Here is a 19,835-nt window from a genome sequence, read left to right as displayed (position 1 = left end):
GCCAATGTTGAACCTGCATAGTCAATAACTTGAGATGAAATTTTAGAGGTGTTAACTAGTGAATAAATCTAAATGCTGCGAAGAACTAAATTGAGTAGAGACTTGGTCAGTCTCAACCAGAGTTTAGAGAATTATCCAGTAAGTTTATCGCAGATCATTTCTGGTCTTCATTCTCGGTACGAACAAAAAGCTCCTCCCACTTATTTCTACATTAGCGGGTTAGTCTGTTTCCGTCAATCAATGAGAAATGGTTACAAAGTGCAGTATTCGTAATAGCGGGTTTCCACTTGTTTTGTGTCCAAGAGAAATCTGACTTGTCTACCCATGAAAAGATCTAATGCCGCTTATGTTTATATCTGCAAAAACATTCTCTGGAGCACTCGCACCTTGGTCCGGGTTTCTATAATGGGTGAGATAGGGTATGATCATACTGCTAATTCTATAAACTGTGGTTTCAACACTTTAAGTCTGCAACTTTCGGTGCCAAAGCCATAGTTATACCATGGTTGCCAAAGGCACCCATGGGTCACAATTGCGGAGCAAAATAAGTTGCAACATCTATGGGATAGAGTCAATCAATGTAAGGGCGTAACCAAAGTCGTTGCAATTAAAACCGACCAATTTAGTTGACATCCAATAGGCCCTTATGAAAGCGGATGACAAGAATGTAGCACTTCTCTCACAGAGATGCGATGGAGCACGGAACCCAACACCATCAACGCAGCTCTTGCTAAGGATTTTCTGAAGGAAATTCATCAGCCCATGTCGCAATTAGCTCTGTCTTCGCAATTTTAATTTATATCTGGGCAGCCTGTTTTGGTAGAAGCCGCAAAAATGAAGTAAAATGAAGACCTCCCCCACTCAAATTCTGGAATACACAAGGCACAAATAAGACAAAACCGGGACAAATAGTCCCCGGTTACTCTCCTTTAACCTTGGTTGAGATAAAAATACCCCTGGTAATAGAAGGTACGATGACAAGAATTTAGGCACAATTCCCCCAAAGAGATTGAAACCAGCCCGGACCTCCTTAAAAGCATATTATGACGCTTGTTCTTGCCTTGACCCAAATTTAGCTGATATCTAACACATTTTTTTCAAATGTTCTAATGAGAAGAATTAAGGAGCCTTACTCACTTCCATCCCCCAAAGATCTCGGTTCAGGTTCTGGTTCTTGAAAGACGTAAATAAAACACTAAAACATCAAGCCTGGTCGAGATCCGACAATTTCTTCCGATAGATGTCCTGATGTCGAAAATCCATGGATACTCGTTCCCCACAGAGACCGCATTGTGTCTGAAGCCCGAGAAGGACAGCTTTGACACCAACTTTCCCTGACAAACCATTCCCTTAAATGTAAAAACATAAAAATAGGAAACCCCTTTCCTTCCCCCAACTAACCAAGTTGGATCGCAGCTGGCATGGCTACAGTCCTTTTAGGTCAAAGCAGGGTCGTATCCAAGATTTTTTTTTTCCTTTTTTTTTGGGGGGGGGTACAAAAGGATTTTTTCGGGGGAGACCATTTTAAACACGCAAAACCATAAAAAAAAACTCATAAAAAAAATTATTTATATTCATTTTTGTTACGTTTTTTTACGAGTCGGACAAACATTTTGGGGGGGGGGTCAAACCTCCTAGCCCCCCCCCCCCAGGATACGGCCTTGGGTCAAAGCTTTATGGGTCGAATCACAGGAAATTTTATATAAATGAAAAGTTAACACATAGATCGGGGCTTGGAATTGCAGATTTACCTCCCCATAATTCTTTTTTTGGTAATATACAAGAGATAAGTCTATTTAAGAGATAATTGATTTTTTTTTTAAACTAACACCATTTTGCTTCTGGCTTTTACCATTTACCTAGAAAAAAATTAAGATTTGTATGATCTTATTCTGTTTTAGAAAAATTACTGAGAATTTTGCAAACATAAAGTTTATTCTCTAGCTTCAGATAAACTTTTCTTTTCCATTTCAGTACCACTATTTGGAAAAGAATGTGGAATTTCTGTAATTACTGACCTCCAGACCACTGATCACGGTACAAAAAAAACACAGAAGCATGAATCTTATGTTGCAACACAAATAGAGGGTTTAGGTCAATTTATGGATGAGGTATTCATGGGCATATAGAACCTTTTGGTTCATTCGGGTCAAATGTAAAAACGCGTATATAGCCTAGACTTTTCATTATTCTGCGAAAATCGTCTTCAAAGTTTCTCAAGTTTTGCGGTACTTTCCCCTCCCATTGCGCCACACTAGACACAGGATTGAAGTGAAAAGTTGTTAGAATTGGTTTTAGACAGTATTCTTTCCAATTATGCAATTAAAATACATGCCAAAGTTCGCTGACACTGCTAAATGTCGCTTTTTCAACTTTGGCAAACGGGGCAAAATTGTAGGCATGATATTGCATTCTTGCATATACCATCTGATCCGCCTCTTTGAGCTGAATTCAGTGGTATACCTATAACTCGATAAGTGACTTTCCGTGAATATACGCATTTTTACCTTTGGACGGCGGCATTGCTTAAAACGTAAGTTCGGGAAATCGAATAACTTGCGATAGATATTTTTAAATTGACTTTGCTCTAGAGTTATATTCCATATGTTATGGAGTCTATAGCATTTGGACTTACAATTGCATCTTTACTTCTTGATAAACAAGTATGAAGGAAGAGGACTCTCTTCCCAAGGACGTTTCCAGGGAAAGGGTTAGGGGTTAACCCCTCCCCTCAAATGTCTGTCCGCCAAGTAAAACCGTAACAAAGACACATTTAAACAAATTTTGGTTTTTAAATCTTTTTTTGCAACCCCCCCCCCTCCGAAAAAAATAATAATAATAAAGCCCTTACCCAAGCAAAAATCCTGGATAGGAGCGTGCCTCTTACAGCTTTTTCCCTTCTGATCAATAGGGCCAATCATGGGATAAATGTGTTTAATACTTTTTTTTCGCTGTAAAACTATCTGGTACTGTTCTATGAGCCGGGCAACACGCAAGACCGCATTACCTGGTAATTCCTGTAAGACGCTGAATGAACAAGGTGTTTGTTACTCCGGGAACTATATTTAAACTTTAGTTTGTTGGGGCTTAGGGAAGAATAGGTACCTAGGTTAGGTTACGTATTGAATAAATGCTAATCTTTACCCCACCCTCACCCCCTAATGTGCAAATATATAGGCCAAATTTGTTTCTAAAGTATTATATTTTTATTATACTGTTTTATTTCATTAGCATTGACCAAACTTCACTTCTCGTGCAAGAGCGGATCCAGGATTTTTGTTCGGGGGGGGGGGGGGATTTTACTAATTTTCGACTCGGTTTTCGACTAATTTTACTAATTTTTTCTGAGGTTTTACTAATTTTCGACTCGGTCAAAAATTTCGGGGGGGGGGTCAAACCGGGCAACCCCCCCCCCTGGATACGGCCTTGTTCTCGCGTGTTGCCCTGCTACTAGAACAATACCAATTATCTAATGTAAAGTTGTCAGCTTGTTAAATTTGCTGTTATGGTTTTACTGATATGTCATCCCTCCTTGGAGGGGGGGGGTTTAATCGAAGTCTCTGTAACCTTAGACTTACGAAGAGTCAGACGTTATAAAAAATATAGGGAAACCACGGGAAAAGTCATTAAGATTTTGGGAATGGGTCTGGGTCCAAATCTCTTCATTTATGCCTAATTTCAGCCCATGGGTATATTGTCAGACACGTTCTTTGTATTGTTTGCAAAATCAAAGCATCTATTGAGCAAACTACCCTCTGCGTCTACTTACAATGTCTCGTTCGATTTAATTGATAACGTGTTTTTGTAATGCAAATGTTTTTAAATTCCACTTCGGAAAGGTAATTTAACATTCCATTAAAACGCCTACAGGATGACATCTAAAAACAGCTGACTTTTAACAACACCCTGATACAGGATTTCTCTCGACAATTTGGGGTCATTCTTCTATCCTCGTTTTACGTAATTTCGTGTCAAATGCGAAACAGTTTTCTTGCCAAAAATCGACTAAATTTAGCAAACTAAAGAAAACAGTCCTTGAGCCAACATAAAATTAGAGGAATGTTGGAAAAAGAGTCGCCATTTAAAAGGGCGATTTGGGATTTGAAAACTGATACATCACCATGGCTCTAATGGTGAGTGATACGCCGGCATTTGACGCGGCAAAACATCCCTTAGAGAAGTTGACGTTGTTGGCTTTTAGACAACCGTTGTCGTACTGAAACCATTCCTTTGTCATTAGGTTTTAGAAATGATTAATTCCTTTAATTTCGTATCGCATACAGCAAAACAAACATTACAGTATTCTTGCCAAAGATTGTCTTTTTCGGCCAACCGCCTAGGGCTAAACAGAAGGAGTCTTTTTCGGCCAACCGTCTAGGGCTAAAAAGACGGAAAGTCGTCCTCGGTTGGGATGGGAGGACGTCCTAAGCAAAGATTCAAAGGAAATGAGAACTTCCTGAAAGGGTGTAAAGAAGGAGGTTTTGAATAGATTGGGATGGAGGATGAGCGCTTGTAGGTATGTTGACCTCAGGCGACTTGGTGATGCGGTGAGTTATTATTATTATTAGCAGTAGTATATCGTTGGGTACTGGTGCATTATATAATCACTTCTAAAAAGTCAAGTTTGGTTAATGCTAATAAAAAAAAATAGGATAAATATATAATAGTTTAGAAACAAATTTGGGCTATATATTCACACATTAGGGGAGGGGTGGGGGAATATATTAAATACGTAACCTAACCTAGGTACCCCCCTGAACCCCCAAAAACAACGGTTTAAATATCGTAAACGCATTGAAAACCACGCTTTGCATTGCATTTCAAGAGACCACTATTGAGAAATAACCAGTCAAGCGGGTTTCGTCTCTCATTAGTGTATAAAGCGACCATCTAATGCACAAGTACCTATCGTTGTGTCTAAAACGGCTAAATACACTAGCCAGTCTTGCCTAAAACAAAACTACTACTATTACTAACAACTCATCGCAGCACCAAGCCGCCTGAGGCCAACACAGCTACGCACGCTCCTCCTCCACCCCAATCTATTCAAAGCCTCCCTTTTTACACCCGCCCACGAAGTTCCCATTTCCTTTAAATCTTTCTTTATGACGTCCTCCCAACCCAGACGGGGACGACCTGCTTTCCGTTTAGCCCTAGATGGTTGGCCGAAAAGAACAATCTTTGGCAATCTGTCATCCTTCATCCGAACAACATGCCCTAACCACCTCAACCTTTCTTTCATTATAGACCTAGAAAGCGGTATTGAACCACATTTTTCGTATAGCCTTTTGTTTGAAATACGGTCAGTCAGCCGGGTACCCAGAACAATCCTTAAGCAATTTCTCTGGAAAACATCTAGCAAATCTTCATCCGCTTTTCGGAGCGTCCATGCTTCAGAGCCATATTTGACCACTGTCATCACTGTAGCTTCTAATATTATAATCTTGGTTTGTAGACTTATCTTCCTATTGTTCCAGACTTTTTTTAACTGTGAAAAAACACCCTGAGCCTTGGCTATTCTATTTTTAACATCTTCACTGCTCCCACCATCTTTACTAATAATACTACCAAGGTAAGTGAAACTGCCCACCTGATCAATCTTTTCATTACCCAACGTCACCTTTTCATCTTCACTTATTCCTAGCCTTAGTGACTTGGTCTTCCTAACATTAATTTTCAAACCAATACTAGCACCCTGAACTCGCAAAGCCTCTAAAACTTCATTCATTTTGCTCACACTTTCATCTAGGATGCTTAAATCATCAGCATAATCCAAGTCCAGGAGACTTTTTCCTCCCCATTTGATTCCGTGGTCTCCCATTGCCTTTCCTGTGCTCCTTAAAACAAAGTCCATCAAAATAATCCATTTAAAGGGGGTAGAACACAACCCTGCTTAACTCCTGATTTAATACAAAATCAGCTGCTAACCTCATTTCCTACCTTAACCGCAGCAGTGTTATTCTCGTACATAGCACTAATTACTTTAATGTATTTGTCTGGTATACCATACAGGGATAAAACCTTTACTAAAGCTCCTCTATCAACAGAATCGAACGCTTGCTCATAATCTATAAGACTGAGGACCAAAGGTGTTTGAAAACTTAGGCACTTCTCAATTATTAACCTAAGAGCGAAAATTTGGTCAACACATCCTCTACCTTTTCTAAAACCGCACTGCTCTTCTCTTAAAACTTTGTCTACGGCATCTCTCAGTCTAAAAGGTATCATATTACTAAGCAATTTGCTACCTACAGAGACCAGACTAATGCCTCGATAATTACCACACTCACTTTTATCACCTTTCTTATAAAGTGGCTTAATTAAGGTTTTCCTAAAATCGTTAGGTACTTCCCCTTTTTCAAAAATCATATTCATAATCTCCAATAACTTATTTCTAACGTCAGAGCCACCATATTTAAGAATCTCATTTACTACCCTATCAGCACCTGGAGCCTTATTATTCTTTAATCCTTTTAGTACTGTTTCTAATTCCTCCTCACAAAACAAATCTTCCTTCACATCCAAGGTATCACAAACTTTTTCATTTTCCTCTATATTTTTTCCAGCAACTCTATCTCGGTTAAGCAAATTCTCAAAATGTTCGGCCCATCTTGCTTTAGCTTTTGTCTTATCGCTAATTGCCACCCCATTCCTATCTTTAACTGGGACAAGTCCGGATTGACTACTACCTCTCAATTTGTTAACGTGCCAGTACAATATTTTACTATTATGCCGTCTAGCTGCATCTTCTAAATCCTCGGCAATTTTATCCATGGCCTCCACTTCACACCTCCTTAGTTCATATTTCAATGCTTTCTCCACTTTCTTTACATTTCTTTTGTTTTCATGTGATCTATCACTCAGATAATTCTTGTACAAGTCCTTTCTCCTTTCTATTAAACTTAAAGCTTTTTCACTAATATTCTTAGCTGCAGTTCTAGCTTTCTTCCCTAATACACCTTCAGCAACTTCACAAATTATTTTTCTAAAACTATTCCAACCATCTTCCAACCCAACCCAATTAGTTGAATTAGTAACGATTAGTTAAAATGTATTATCTAACAAAAAAAGGAAATTGAGGTTACATTTCCCATATAACATATATTAAAATATCCAATTATTTCAATAAACTCATGAGATAACCGATAAATACAACCAAAAGCCTTAGAGAAAGTATCTAATGCTTGGCGATATTTGGAAAAAATTACTTATCCCATTGCATAAGAATTAGGATCCCAAGGGTACCCGCCTAATTTTTTTCAGGGAAGGGGTATGGTTTGAGAAGATTTTTTTTCACCGTAAAAATGACGAATTTTCTCATGGATAGGATTTTAAGGAAATCAGAATTTCATGGGAGGGGGTAAGGACTGAATATTAGAATAGACAGGGGAAGAGGATCATGTGGAGCGGTGTTGACCTCGTGTGGCTCGGTACTGCAGAGAGCTCTTAGTAGTAGTAGCATCAGTATACTGCACGAAGTTACATTACGCTTTGTTTTTTTTTCGTCTTCCAGTGGGAGAGGACAAATCCCCACCACTCTCGTATTCAGTGTAGACTTCCCACGAAAATCTCTTTACATTGACTTTTTTCACTCAACAAAATGTTGACAGAAGGGATGGAAGACATTCAGCTCTGCTGCGTCACCCAGTTGGCCAACTGAGTATATTTTAAGCGGATGATATTGAAGACTTACCTTCTGGTTGGATGTATACTGTGCAAATGGCTTCACCGAAGGGGTTGACTGCTGTGCAAGTGTATTCACCCTCATCTCCTGGTCCGATAAGAGATATGAGCAAGGACACTTTACCAGTCTGAGATTCATATTTCATTTGGTACTTGTTTGAGTCTGAAAAAAGATTGCAATTTAAAACTAGGCTCGTGGACGTACGTTCGAAAACTTGAGCGGAGAATCAACTACAATACTTTTTTTCTCTGGGCTTAATATTTTGTTTTCTCCCCTAGCCTGTCAGAATAACAGAGAATTTCACTAATTTGCTTGTTTTATTTATGGATGGCATACAGGTTTGCCAATTTGTAGGGCAGCGTGGCAATTACCCACCAAGATTTTTCGGATTTTCATAGCAATATCTTTTTATATCTAGATTAAAATAAATCAAAAAACTTCCTTAGCCCCCCTACGTTTTCTTGAATCGGATCTACTGGTCGCACGCACATAGTACCATTCCAGATTTTACAGAGAAGGAGAATAAGGCCAAGATCAGTGGGAAAACTCAGAGGAAGTCAGAAACTGGATGTCTCTGGCTTATATATTAAGGGACTATAATTAACAAAAGATGAAAGCAAACTACAAAGCGAAACTTATAGCCTTGCACCTTTCCTCGACGGGGTCAGAGGTGCTACAAGGACGCCTGGTCCATTTCTTGGTTTGTCTTCGTTTTAGAACTAAAAAACCCAATGTCCGAATATATTCTTCTCTATATTTTCGTGTCCGTAACTTAACATGCATGTGACGCTATCTTTTTAAATGAGGTGGAAGTGAAGAACATTCTGCAAACGCATCCCGATCCTGAGGTCCCTTTAGCGAAGGCATATTTACATGATAGGAAGTAGATAAGAATGGCCTTGATTGCGGCAAAACAATTTCGGTACCTTTAGCAGACAGACTGCCAGCGCAATCCAAAACAAAACATACCAAAATAAAAACAATATGTTTCAGTTCCATACAGTAATTTTACAAATTTTCCCCCTTCAAATCCTAGGGCAAAACTGTTCCCACGAAAAAAAGAATTAGTACTCATAAAATCACGAAAATACTGGATACGCCCTTTCGGTTTGATACCAAAATATTAAGGAATGTCAATGTAGTTTCCGTCAATATTTGCTACTCCATTATTTCCAGTTTTGACGAAGGCGAAAAAGATTTTGCAGTGATGTTTGCCAGACCTTTAAAATAGTCATCTCAATTTAGTTTATTGACTCTTAATTAATGAGCTCAATTGTCTCGACATTAGTCACTTGTGCTGCTTTTGGCAGATTAAAGCGATAAAAGACTCCTATCAAATATCCATGGTTTCTTCCAGAAAAGCTTCCCACGCAACTCAGGCAACATGTGGTTAGTTTCAAAATATCGCGTGCTGAAAGAAAGGTCTTAAAAGCGAACTAAAAAAGACGTTAGAAACGAAGTTGTAAACTTCGATTTCAGACAGCATTTCATGTCATCTTTTTTGGTTTTGTAAAATTAAGGAACCGGTACCAACAAGGTTTTTTTGTAGAGGGGTGGGGGAACTTTGCACTATTACCTTTCAAGGAGTCCCAATATGGCTAAGGTTTAAAATAAAACTGAATATAGTTCATAATAAACGAGAGGACCACCAATTGTGCATGTCCAGGGTTCCGCCATGTTATCCCTCAAGTTTGAATTAAACCGTATTCTATTATAAGTATATTGTACAACTGTGCGCCCTTTTGACGAAATCAGCGGTGTTTAGTGATTTTGACATATATCAGAAATTGAAATAGAGAGAGCAGTGTAAAGCATATACATATGGACGCCTCGCAGAAATCCTTTCAATCCTTAGTTTCACGAAGTCAATGCAGATCGGCCATACCGTGGAAGCATTTTTGAAAAGGTAAGACAAAAAAATATATTTTTAATAATTTAATTTTCAGAAATGTTAGAAAAATATTTTCGAGAATTGACAAGAAAAAAAACTTCAGGATATTTTAATTAGGAGGCGGGAAAAAAGAGTTGCTTCCTTTATTGATGGTGGGACATACGTACCCTTGAATAAGAGCATGTCCAAAAAGTTTCGCAAATATTTGAGAAAAATTTTTGCAACAAAAAAAAATGTTTTAAGTTGGGAGGAAACATAAAGAAAACGTTGAAGAGGCACCTATTTTCTCGCCAACTTTATCCAACTGACTCCACTCTAAATAAAGGAAGTTAATCGGCTGGAAGACGTCATACATATAGGGTAGCAACGGAAGAGATTTTAAATTTCTTATTAACAGTAAAAAGTAGAGGCAGCTAGTGATCTCAAGCTAAATTCTAAAACAAGGCGGTAAGTTGGGTCTAGCAGGAGGAAGAAGCGACGCAGCAGTGTGAATAGCGACCAAATGACGTTGATATGTGAATTCAGGCTGGTATGCTTGATTCGGACAAAAATTCTCTGGCGTTTACCCCAAAAATTTATCAAAACAAATATTTACACAACTAATTGAATGATACCAACTGTGCATTTTTACGAGTCCATAAACAAGAATCTTTGTATATATTTGAAAACAAATCTGACAGTGGGAGACGAAGAATTTTTCGACATTGACATGAGACAGAAGCAAACCACTCGCATAACATTTTTTTTGTACCGCGGTAGGTGACAGCCAGCTGCCAAAGCAAAATTCAAATCCTTTCAGGAACTAGCTTTGTAGGTAAAAAGTGAGAAACCAAATCCATGGATGATTATAATCAATGCCAAAAATATATTTAAATAAATCCTCCGTCGGGATCAGATATCAAGATGATAAAACCAAAAAGAAGCCAAATATTTTTTTAAACTTTAACTTACTTACAATAACATTCATATAATTGAAATGATATTTAAAGTACTATATTTACAGTTAATATTATTTTTTACCAAACTTTTTTGACCCCAACCATTGTTTAATTTCAACCTATAATTCAATTTAATAAGTGAAGGTAAACGAGAACAAATACTGGAGGAAAATCCCACATTTTATTACCCATAGCGCTGAGAGATTTGAACCTAAAACAAGGTAGTAAGAAGTAACTTGTATCTAAGAAAATATTTAAAGATTAAAAAAAAAAAGAAGCTCCATCCTTCTTCCTGGCAACTGACAAGACGTGATTTAATGACTTCTTGTAGCTTACATAATAAGTTTTTGTTTATGCTTAATTAATAAATTATGATTAAGTTCAATGGCGAACAAGTCTGACTGGTCAAAGACACTAAAAGTCGCTTCATTTGCCAAACTTTTAATATTTCCCTAGAAGGCTCTTCGGGTTAACTGTGGATGGGATCCTTTCCCTACCCGTTGTGAGCAGGTAAGTCACAAATTTATGACTATAATGTTGTCAATATGCACTTTTCTTTGCCTATGAAAGCTAAGACGAATGATTATAATTGTATATACAATCCTGACCAGGGTCTTAGCCAAGATGTCTATTCGGGTTGGAGGAGGCTAGTCGTTTGGAGGGAAGATCAACCATGGAAAAGATGAAGTGCGGCATTTCTCTTAAAATTGCGGTATTATACCGCAAAATGCGGTATAAGTTGCAACACAGCCTGAAATATCAAACTCGTGCAAGATTTACCAGCTCATCTTTGACTGCAGGCAACAACTCTAATTATAACTGTATTGGTTAAGAAAGAGGCGTTGATGAACACTTTTTGGTCTGAAGGGGTTTTCTATAAGTAAGTTAAATAATCGCCTACTCAGGCATAGTCAGATTATATAAACATATTTTTTAGACGAATCAGTAGTACGTTTTCGTCGCAGTCGATCCCAGCAAACTGTCTCGCATAACCAAACATATTTTGACAGACAACACGTGCTAGGTTTCAAGATGCAGAACTATCTCATTCAGAAATTGGCACACAGAAATGCAAATGACTGGTAAGGATCATCATACAAAATTTATTTTGTATGATAGAAGAACCGCTTGCAGTTTTCTTAATGTCTTTTAAAACTGGCTTTTTAATTGCACTAAACTGCGTTGGCGCCGAAAGTTAATCATTCTGTTTTTATGATCGTCAGGTTCCTTAGGGTTTCTAAGGACTAAAAATCTAGCGCATAACCTTGCAGTTTTTTTTAAAGAATTGTTACCATTGTAAAAGCTATGTTTTGTCTTCTCTATCAGGCTCCACAATTATTATTTTACCCTTATTTAGGCCACAATGACACTTATAAAGACAGCTTCTTATGCGGAATTAAATTCAAAAAACATGTTTTTTCAACTGAAAGTAAGGAGCAACATTAAAACTTAAAACGAACAGAAATTATTACGTATATGGGGTGAATTATTACGTATATATCCTTATAATAACACTTATAAGCACAGCTTCTTATGCAGAATATATTTGTTTTTGTTCTACCAGACAAACGCTACAGAATACTTCAATGTCAAATCATTGACTTGCTTCAAAAAGCTAAAATTTGTACAGCCATCACACGAGGCTTGGATGTATACATACTACCATGATAAGACTTAAGGCACATTCACAACGAGATATTACTCACACACCGAAATTTAGCTAGGGCTAATTTGAGCCAATCAGATTTTTCTCAGAAATTTCTGTTTGACTGAAAAAGTCTATGAAAAAATCTCATTGGCTGCATTAGCTAAATCTCGATATTAGTAGAATCTCATTGTGAAAGGGGCAACACTCCATTTTATTTCTAAATATTTTTTATGAATGAATATCTGAAGACACTGAATTTCCATACGTAAGTAGCAAGGGAAGATGTAGATTTATATAATCTGAGTAGAACTTTCAAAAACGTTAATTAAGACTGCGAAATCAATGTCTTAACTAAAAATTTTATCCGTAACTCAACACATATCAATACTTTTGCATTTTACTTGGAGATATTTTTTTTAACGTTTTCGAATTCTACTGCTACTGCTACTACTATTAACTCACCGCAGCACCACCGCAGCCTGAGGCCAACACAGCTACGCACGCTCCTCCTCCATCCCAATCTATTCAAAGCCTCCGTTTAAAAGTATACTTTTTTTCATTAGTAGAACCTAAACCCAAAACAAGTGGAATTCAAAGCGATTTTTTTTCTGAGGTTTTTAACTGACTTCGGCTCCAGTTTGAGGCCGCTTTCAATAAAAAGTGTGTTTTCCGATTAAGACAATGAAAGCAAATCATATTAATATTAATACAAAGCCGTGTACATTAAAACAACAACTATTACAAATCAAAAATTTGTGAAAAATAAAAATTTGATGCTGGAAAAGAAATCTGTCCCCTTTTTCCCGGGAAATTTTGTTGGAAAAAACAACTTTTTATAACCACCGAGGAACTCGAGAAAGGGACAAAAGTTAATCACGGGGGCAAACGTGGTCGGCCAGTCTCGCTTTTGCCCCCCCCCCCCCTATAAGTATCTGTCTCAAATTTGAACCGTTTGTCTCCAATTTGAGACTATTTGTCTCAAATTTGAACCAACAGTAGGGTAAAATTCTGATCTTACTCGAGAAAGAGGTGTTTTCATTGGCTGTCAGTGACGCTTTGACTCAAGGCATTAAATATCACTTTTCCTTTCAATAGCCTTACGTAAGTGGAAAACGCCCCTGATCAGTTGAAAATGATGCTATGCGAGCCTTTCATCCAATCAAAGCCCATTCTACGGTACTGTTTATTCAAATCGGAGACATGTGGTGCAGTTTCTAATACCTACCATACATACAATGTATGCCCTTGACAGTGCGCAAGCGCACTGACATAAGGCAGCGATACTGTTGGTCTATGTTTTTAAAATGACTGTGATAAGCGTGGACCACACTCACCAAGTCACCATCCTGTTCTTTACTCCAGAAGGCTATGATTGAAACATGTATGGGGTTCCGAATATAACCAACTAATTATACAAGACCCTTAGAAAACTTAAGGACCAATTTGCAATTGAAAGTAAGATAACTTTACGTTATAGCAAAAAGCAATGAACAGAAACAAGGTCATTTGGAAGAAAACCAGATATTTCTAGAGTCCTTAAGCAGCTTCTTAAATGTCCCAGCCAATACTCGAACTGTGATGTTTTCACATGGGCTAAGGAGACTTTTCACACTGGTTTACGTAACCTCTGTAAAGTATATTACCTGGTTTTGATTTGTGGATTATTTTTAGATGATTAATATAGACCACTTAATATACTCACAAACATACTCACAATGGAGGCTACTTAATGTAAGTGGCTTTGTCAAACAACTTTTAGAACTTGGCTCAAGGTTTCACTGAAAAATATTGACTTTGAATATACATTATATCTTCTATCCCTAATTTTGTCTTTCAGTTATTTTTTTTTCTAGACTTTATTCTATTCTGAGGTGAATATCTTTATTTTTCTTGTGTCGTTTGATTTATATGTGTTCATTTAGTACAACAATTTGACTGTTTCGACAACGTTGGGGTGTCGGCCCCTTCAAAATATAAAACAAATAGTCCTCGTCACTGAAGCTCCGACTAAATGTTATGAAATTAAAGCTTGATTTGATCCTCTTTTTTTTTACCGAATGTCTCTATAGAAACAGCAATCCCTCTTGGAGCGTATTTTCATAGAATCGAGCATAGAATATTAAACCATGAGAAATAAAACTTTTTTGTAAACACTATTTTTACATTTTTTTTTTTTTTTTTTTTTTTACACTGTTTTGGGCATGGGACAAGAGCAACACGTCCAATTTACTGTTAATTATAGATCAAATACCTCCGATGTCTGCTTCCTACGCAAAGGGCAAACAGACAATTATGATTTAACGACAATCTGGGTAACTTTAAATACATATATTAACTAGGTTCACTGACATAGATAACTCGATCTGTTAGCAAGCAGGTGAAAGTGAAATAAATACGAGTAATGCTTTTTTTCTCAACTTTCTCCAAGTTCGTTTTCCACCAGATTTATTTGGACTTGCATTCCAAAAATGGATATCGGAAGAAACTGGACTCTTCAACCGATAAAGCGACTCACCATTTTTTCCAGGAGCAGGAGCAAGTAGATTTATATAAAGAGTTTTAAACTTAATTATTAAGTTTAAACTTAATACAACTTAATGTATTAAGTTAATGTTTTAAACTTAATGTATCAACTTAATGTTTTAAACTTAATGTATTAAGTTTAAACTTAATACATAATTACATACCAGGATTAACCCACGTAGGCCTTAGCAACTAAATATTTTTATGCATTCTGTAATAGATTGTGATTTTCACTGAAAACACAGATCAAATGCGACATTATCCTTCAGAGTGTTTTACAGCTTGTTATTATACAATTTTATAGACTATTGCAAAAAGGAAATCTGCAGGAAATCAGAATTCTCAATAGAAATAATGGGTTTTTTATTCAGTACTGAAATCGTGTCTCAAGTTTTGGTAAAGATTAAAAACCCAGAAGGTGAATCGAGCGAAGTACCTGAACTTTCTTGAAATGTTTTAAATTATCGTTAAGATAGAAATTAGGAAAAAATTTCCGAAAAGCATTTCATTTCCTGAAAAAGTTTAGTCCTGCTAAGTCCTAAGATGATTTTTGCTAGGAAATTTTATTTGAACCAGACTTATGTGAAAAGAGTAGGCATAATATGTAAAAAGATGGTAGGCTACTATTTAGTACTTTTCCGTGATTTGTACTGCAAATCGTGTAATTCAGCGAGTATAATTATGTCTCTTCTCTAAATTAAAAGTTGTTTTATGTATAATACACATAATTAAGAAGGTATAGTAGAAAACAATTCTTACCTGAAATAGACTGACCCTGCCTAGTCCAGCTAACTTCCGGCGTTGGGTTTCCTTTAACTTTGCCTTCAAATAATGCGTTTCCCCCTTGGGCGAAGCGTGCATTTCTGAAAATTTGTTCGAAAACTGGAGGCGATCCTTCTAAACGCTGACCCATACTGTAAAATTTATTAATTTGTTACCTATTATCATAGAGAAATTAACAACAGATTGGGCATGTCCTACCTTTCCCATTCAATGTTGTGCCTCTAATACTGATTAGACTGTGTATGCCTACCAAGTTTTACTTAGTCACCATTGCACTTCCACCAGGTTTTACTCAGCCCATTTCAACTAGAAACTTTTGCATCTCTTGTCTGTGTTGCCAGATGGGCTTGTTTTCCTCCCTGTGGGCTTGTTTTAGCCGTCAGAGGTGGGCTGAATTTTGGAGTGGGCGTGGGGGCCGTTAGGCGGGAAAGTGGGCTTATTTCGCACAAAAATGGGTTTTCTTTGACTGAAAGGTTGGGACCAAACGCAAATTCCAGAGTCACGATGGCTCAGTCATGGTTATGCGGCGAAAAGACAAAAAGCTCTTCGGTTGGACTTTAAACACTGTCTTTTTTGAAACGTTTCTCCATTAGGAATTTATTTCCGCATGGTTGAGATGGTTCTGCGTTAGGAGTCTTAAAAGTTACAAGGAATTTTATTGCTGCTCAGATTAAGGCAAGACTTCAATTTTATGCAGATCTATCCTTATTTTTATATATTTTACAGATCTGGCCCAATGTTTTTGTGGCCTAGGCTTAGTCTAGAATTGGGGCTGTTGCTAAGAAATCATGTCAAGAAAACAATTTATACTTTGTAATATGCATATTTCCCTGCTTGTAATGGTATATACCTAGAGAAGAAAACATGTTAAGAAAACAATTCATACTTGATTGTTAATATACAGAAATAATTGTTGCTGATATCTTGCTTGTAGCAAAACAAAACAAAACCAGAAAAACAAGTTACTGATGGGAGGCAGAATGCACTGGAAATATCTAATTTGGGTTATATATTTGCACATTAGGGGAACAAGTTAGGGATAAGGTATAGCTGAGATACATCCAATATGTCTTATCTACAATTATTCTGCATATTATGAATTGTTTTCTTAACATTTTTCCTTCTCTACATGCCCTTCTCTAGACTGTTGTAATTAACACTTTTTAACTGCAAGTTTATTACACTTTACCTCCCCCCTAATGTGCAAATATACATGGGTGCCAATAGACTGAATTATAGGGGGGCTTACCAGGTCTAATTGGCACTTCCAGTGCTGTATAATTAAAATCTCCCGACAAAATATCATAGGTAGCACAATAGTGCTGCCTAAGTAAAGAGCAATGTGGGCACAATATATTGTTTTGTTTTTTAAACCAGGGAACTTCCTATAGAAAGCAATGTCACAAGAACTTCAAAAAGAGCTCATGGAGGGCAACCAGCTCCCCCTCCCCCACGTCAAATACTTCCCCAAACACATCCAATCAAAATTTTGAGATAGCCATTTTGTTCCGCATATTTTAAAGGTCCAGAAATTATGACTTTGGGAATGCCTCCTCCCCCCCACTACCCTCAGAACAATAGTCCAAAGAGAATATAACAACATCCTCAGTAATCAAATACAAGAAATATTTAGGCAGATATTGAACTAAATCCAAACAAAATATGAGCATGTGGACTTTCAAAAAGGTGACAAAGCAATATCTCAAGATCTTTCAGATCAAGATCAAGTTAGATCTTTAAGAGCACATTGTGGGGGATTTTGAACTAGCCAGAAGGCACTATGTGTATAATTTTAGTACCACAACTACAGTTACTTTACCTAATGATGCTAAGAGTACTAAGGTGAAGGTACTCCCCCCTTGTTCCCCCTTATGGGCGCCCATGCAAATATATAGTCTGAATTATATATGGTAAAATTCTAGACACGTTATTTGTTGCTATCTTGGGAAAGGGTTAGGTTACAAAAATGAAGCTTTCTGGGATGGGTTTACAGACTAAAGTATATCCTTGAAAGATATTTTTACCAAGCCATTGCAACTCCTTTCCCCAATAGAGGGCACTGACCTTTGATGACCTTTAAAAACCTTTGTTTTATGAAAGTGAAACCATGCAGAATAAATCTTCTGCTTAAAAAAAAGTACAAAAAAAGTATTTTCAGCTTTACAACTTTGCTCAATCCAAATTTGGGAAGTTTCAAAGATCTGGAAATACATTTACTAAATTTAGGAAAAAACCCTTGATATGGCTTAAAATTCTACTCTAATAACAGGAATTGCATTCTTAAGTTTTGTTTTCCTAACCTAACTCTTTCAAGATATTAAAAAGTAGCTTGTCTAGGATTTTACTTTACATATTTCCTACTCATTTTTACACTCACTCGTCTTAACAGTCTGCCCAAAAATTGAATCAATAGTGACAAAATCAATAAACATAATATATATCGTAATTATATAATTTGGGCTTGGCTAGCCTAAATTTTTGACCATGGGGGGTGGGGGAGGGAGTAAAGTTGAATTACAATTAAAATGTGCTATCTATAATTATTTAATTTGCAAGGTTTCACAAGGATTGTTTAAGGTCATCAAATATCAGAACCTTCTAAAGGGAGAAGAAGGTGGATGTAAGTATTTAAAAATTTTTTCCTAAGAGATTATTAATTATTATCTCGATTCATTCTTGAAAGATTCATTCACCTGACTCAAATATTTTCCAAGACAGCAAGAAGCCACTAAGCTAGAATTTTACCAAAACAGAAATCAAGGTCTATTAGTCTTCAATCAGAGCTACTGAATAAGAAACATATAAAGAAAACAATTCTCACTTAAAAGTATGGAGAAAAACTATAGTTAAGCTATTTTGAAGGCACTTCCAGTATAATTTACCCCTTCCGCTAATCTGCAAGTACATAGCCCTACTCATATATTTCCCATGCATTTTGCCATACATCACTCTTGTTTAAACCCTTGTTTTCTTTAAATTAAATAAATTTTGACATTTAAATAATGTAATTTTGGTGGATCACATAAATCGTTGTTCTTCCGTGAAAGTGGAGAAGATGAACAAAAGGTAAGCAACCAAGGTAAAAGTAGAATTAGATTAGGGACAAAACGTTTTCTGACTCTACCACGAAAGAACTATTTTAGCACTATTTCATCATGTGTAGCACTGTAGCACGTGCTTCAATTTGTAGCACTTTCGTAATGCAAATTTTTAATTTTTTCATTGACGAAATAATAAGGATTTGGAAAAAGGTTAAGGAATTATCAAAACGTTTGGACCGCATTTTTCCGTATTTGTTTTGAGAGATTTGTGCAAAGTTTTATTTAACCAGGACCACCTTTCTGACGTGGTTGTTTCGATTGGTGCTAAGTTTGAAATAACCGGACCAAAAAAACAATCTAGAACTAATCCAACTACACTTATCAGGCCATGCGCGTGTCGCGGCGCCAGCCGCGACACGCGCAAAATTTTTTTTTGGACTTTAGCACCGAAAAGTGTTGTGAAACACGCGAATTTGGGCAATTTTAAAACTTTATGAACTGACCATGATTGCCGTCATGGTTTTCAAAGGCTCGGGCGTATTTTGGCTTGTTTTTCAAAGGCTCGGGCTTGTTTTTTGTTTGATTTTCTGGCAACCCTGTCTCTTGTAAGTTTAAGAAAAATGCCTAAGTGCCAGACGCGCATTCAATTTATCGACGAAATAAAAATTTAAAATAAAATGAATATTAGCTAAATTAAATGAAAGGTGAAACCAAAGTATTGTTACTTGGACAAACATCCTAGAAGTGATACCGCTATGTAACAGTTCATAGTAACGAACTGTGGGTAAGGAGCAGCACGGCTCAATAGTAACCGAAACTCTAAGACATGGAATTTTGATATCAATAGATATACACAAATATATAAGATTCCGTCAAGTTTAATTTTACCATCACGAGCCTGAGAAAATTTGCATGATTTTCGAAAAAGGACGAAAACACCCTCTACAGGTCAAGAAATCTTAACGAAAAACACACAATCAGATTCAGCGTATCAGAGAACACTACTGTAGATGTCTGTAGAGGTTTCAAGCTCCCATCTTTAAAAATGTGGAATTTTGCATTTTTTGCCAAAAGTGCCAAAAGAAAGATCTCGTATGCGTGATTATTTGTTTTTTGAATGTTTTCCCAGGTACGGGTGTTCGTATCAAACTAATGGGGCTAGAATATCAGGAGAGGGCTCATTCGAACGGAAATTAAAAGTTTAAATTCCCTTTTTAAGTGACCAATAAGTTTGAAGGGGAGCTAGCCCCCGCCTCCTCCCTCCTTCCCCGAAGTTCAAAATTTTGAGATTGCCACTTTCTTCAGCATAATTCAAAGGTCCAATAAC

General features: G+C 36.9%; 1 protein-coding gene across 1 annotated transcript in view; it reads right to left on the bottom strand.

The window, feature by feature from the left end:
- Positions 1–19,835, bottom strand: part of LOC148946229 (titin-like) — a 77,712-nt gene that overhangs the window by 32,089 nt on the left and 25,788 nt on the right. The window contains exons 3-4 of the mRNA XM_089097639.1: positions 15,444–15,598; positions 7,694–7,846 (exon numbers count right to left, since the gene is read on the bottom strand). Of these exons, the coding sequence (XP_088953765.1) occupies positions 7,694–7,846; positions 15,444–15,598 (308 nt within the window). The remainder of the gene's footprint in view (positions 1–7,693; positions 7,847–15,443; positions 15,599–19,835) is intronic.

The sequence above is a fragment of the Artemia sp. Qi Xiang Cuo genome, chromosome 12 (genome assembly GCF_049724085.1).
Source record: "Artemia sp. Qi Xiang Cuo chromosome 12, ASM4972408v1, whole genome shotgun sequence".
Lineage (NCBI taxonomy): Eukaryota > Metazoa > Arthropoda > Branchiopoda > Anostraca > Artemiidae > Artemia > Artemia sp. Qi Xiang Cuo.
The sequence above is the reverse complement of the archived record's forward strand: the minus strand, read 5'-3'. Positions and strand labels throughout refer to the sequence as shown.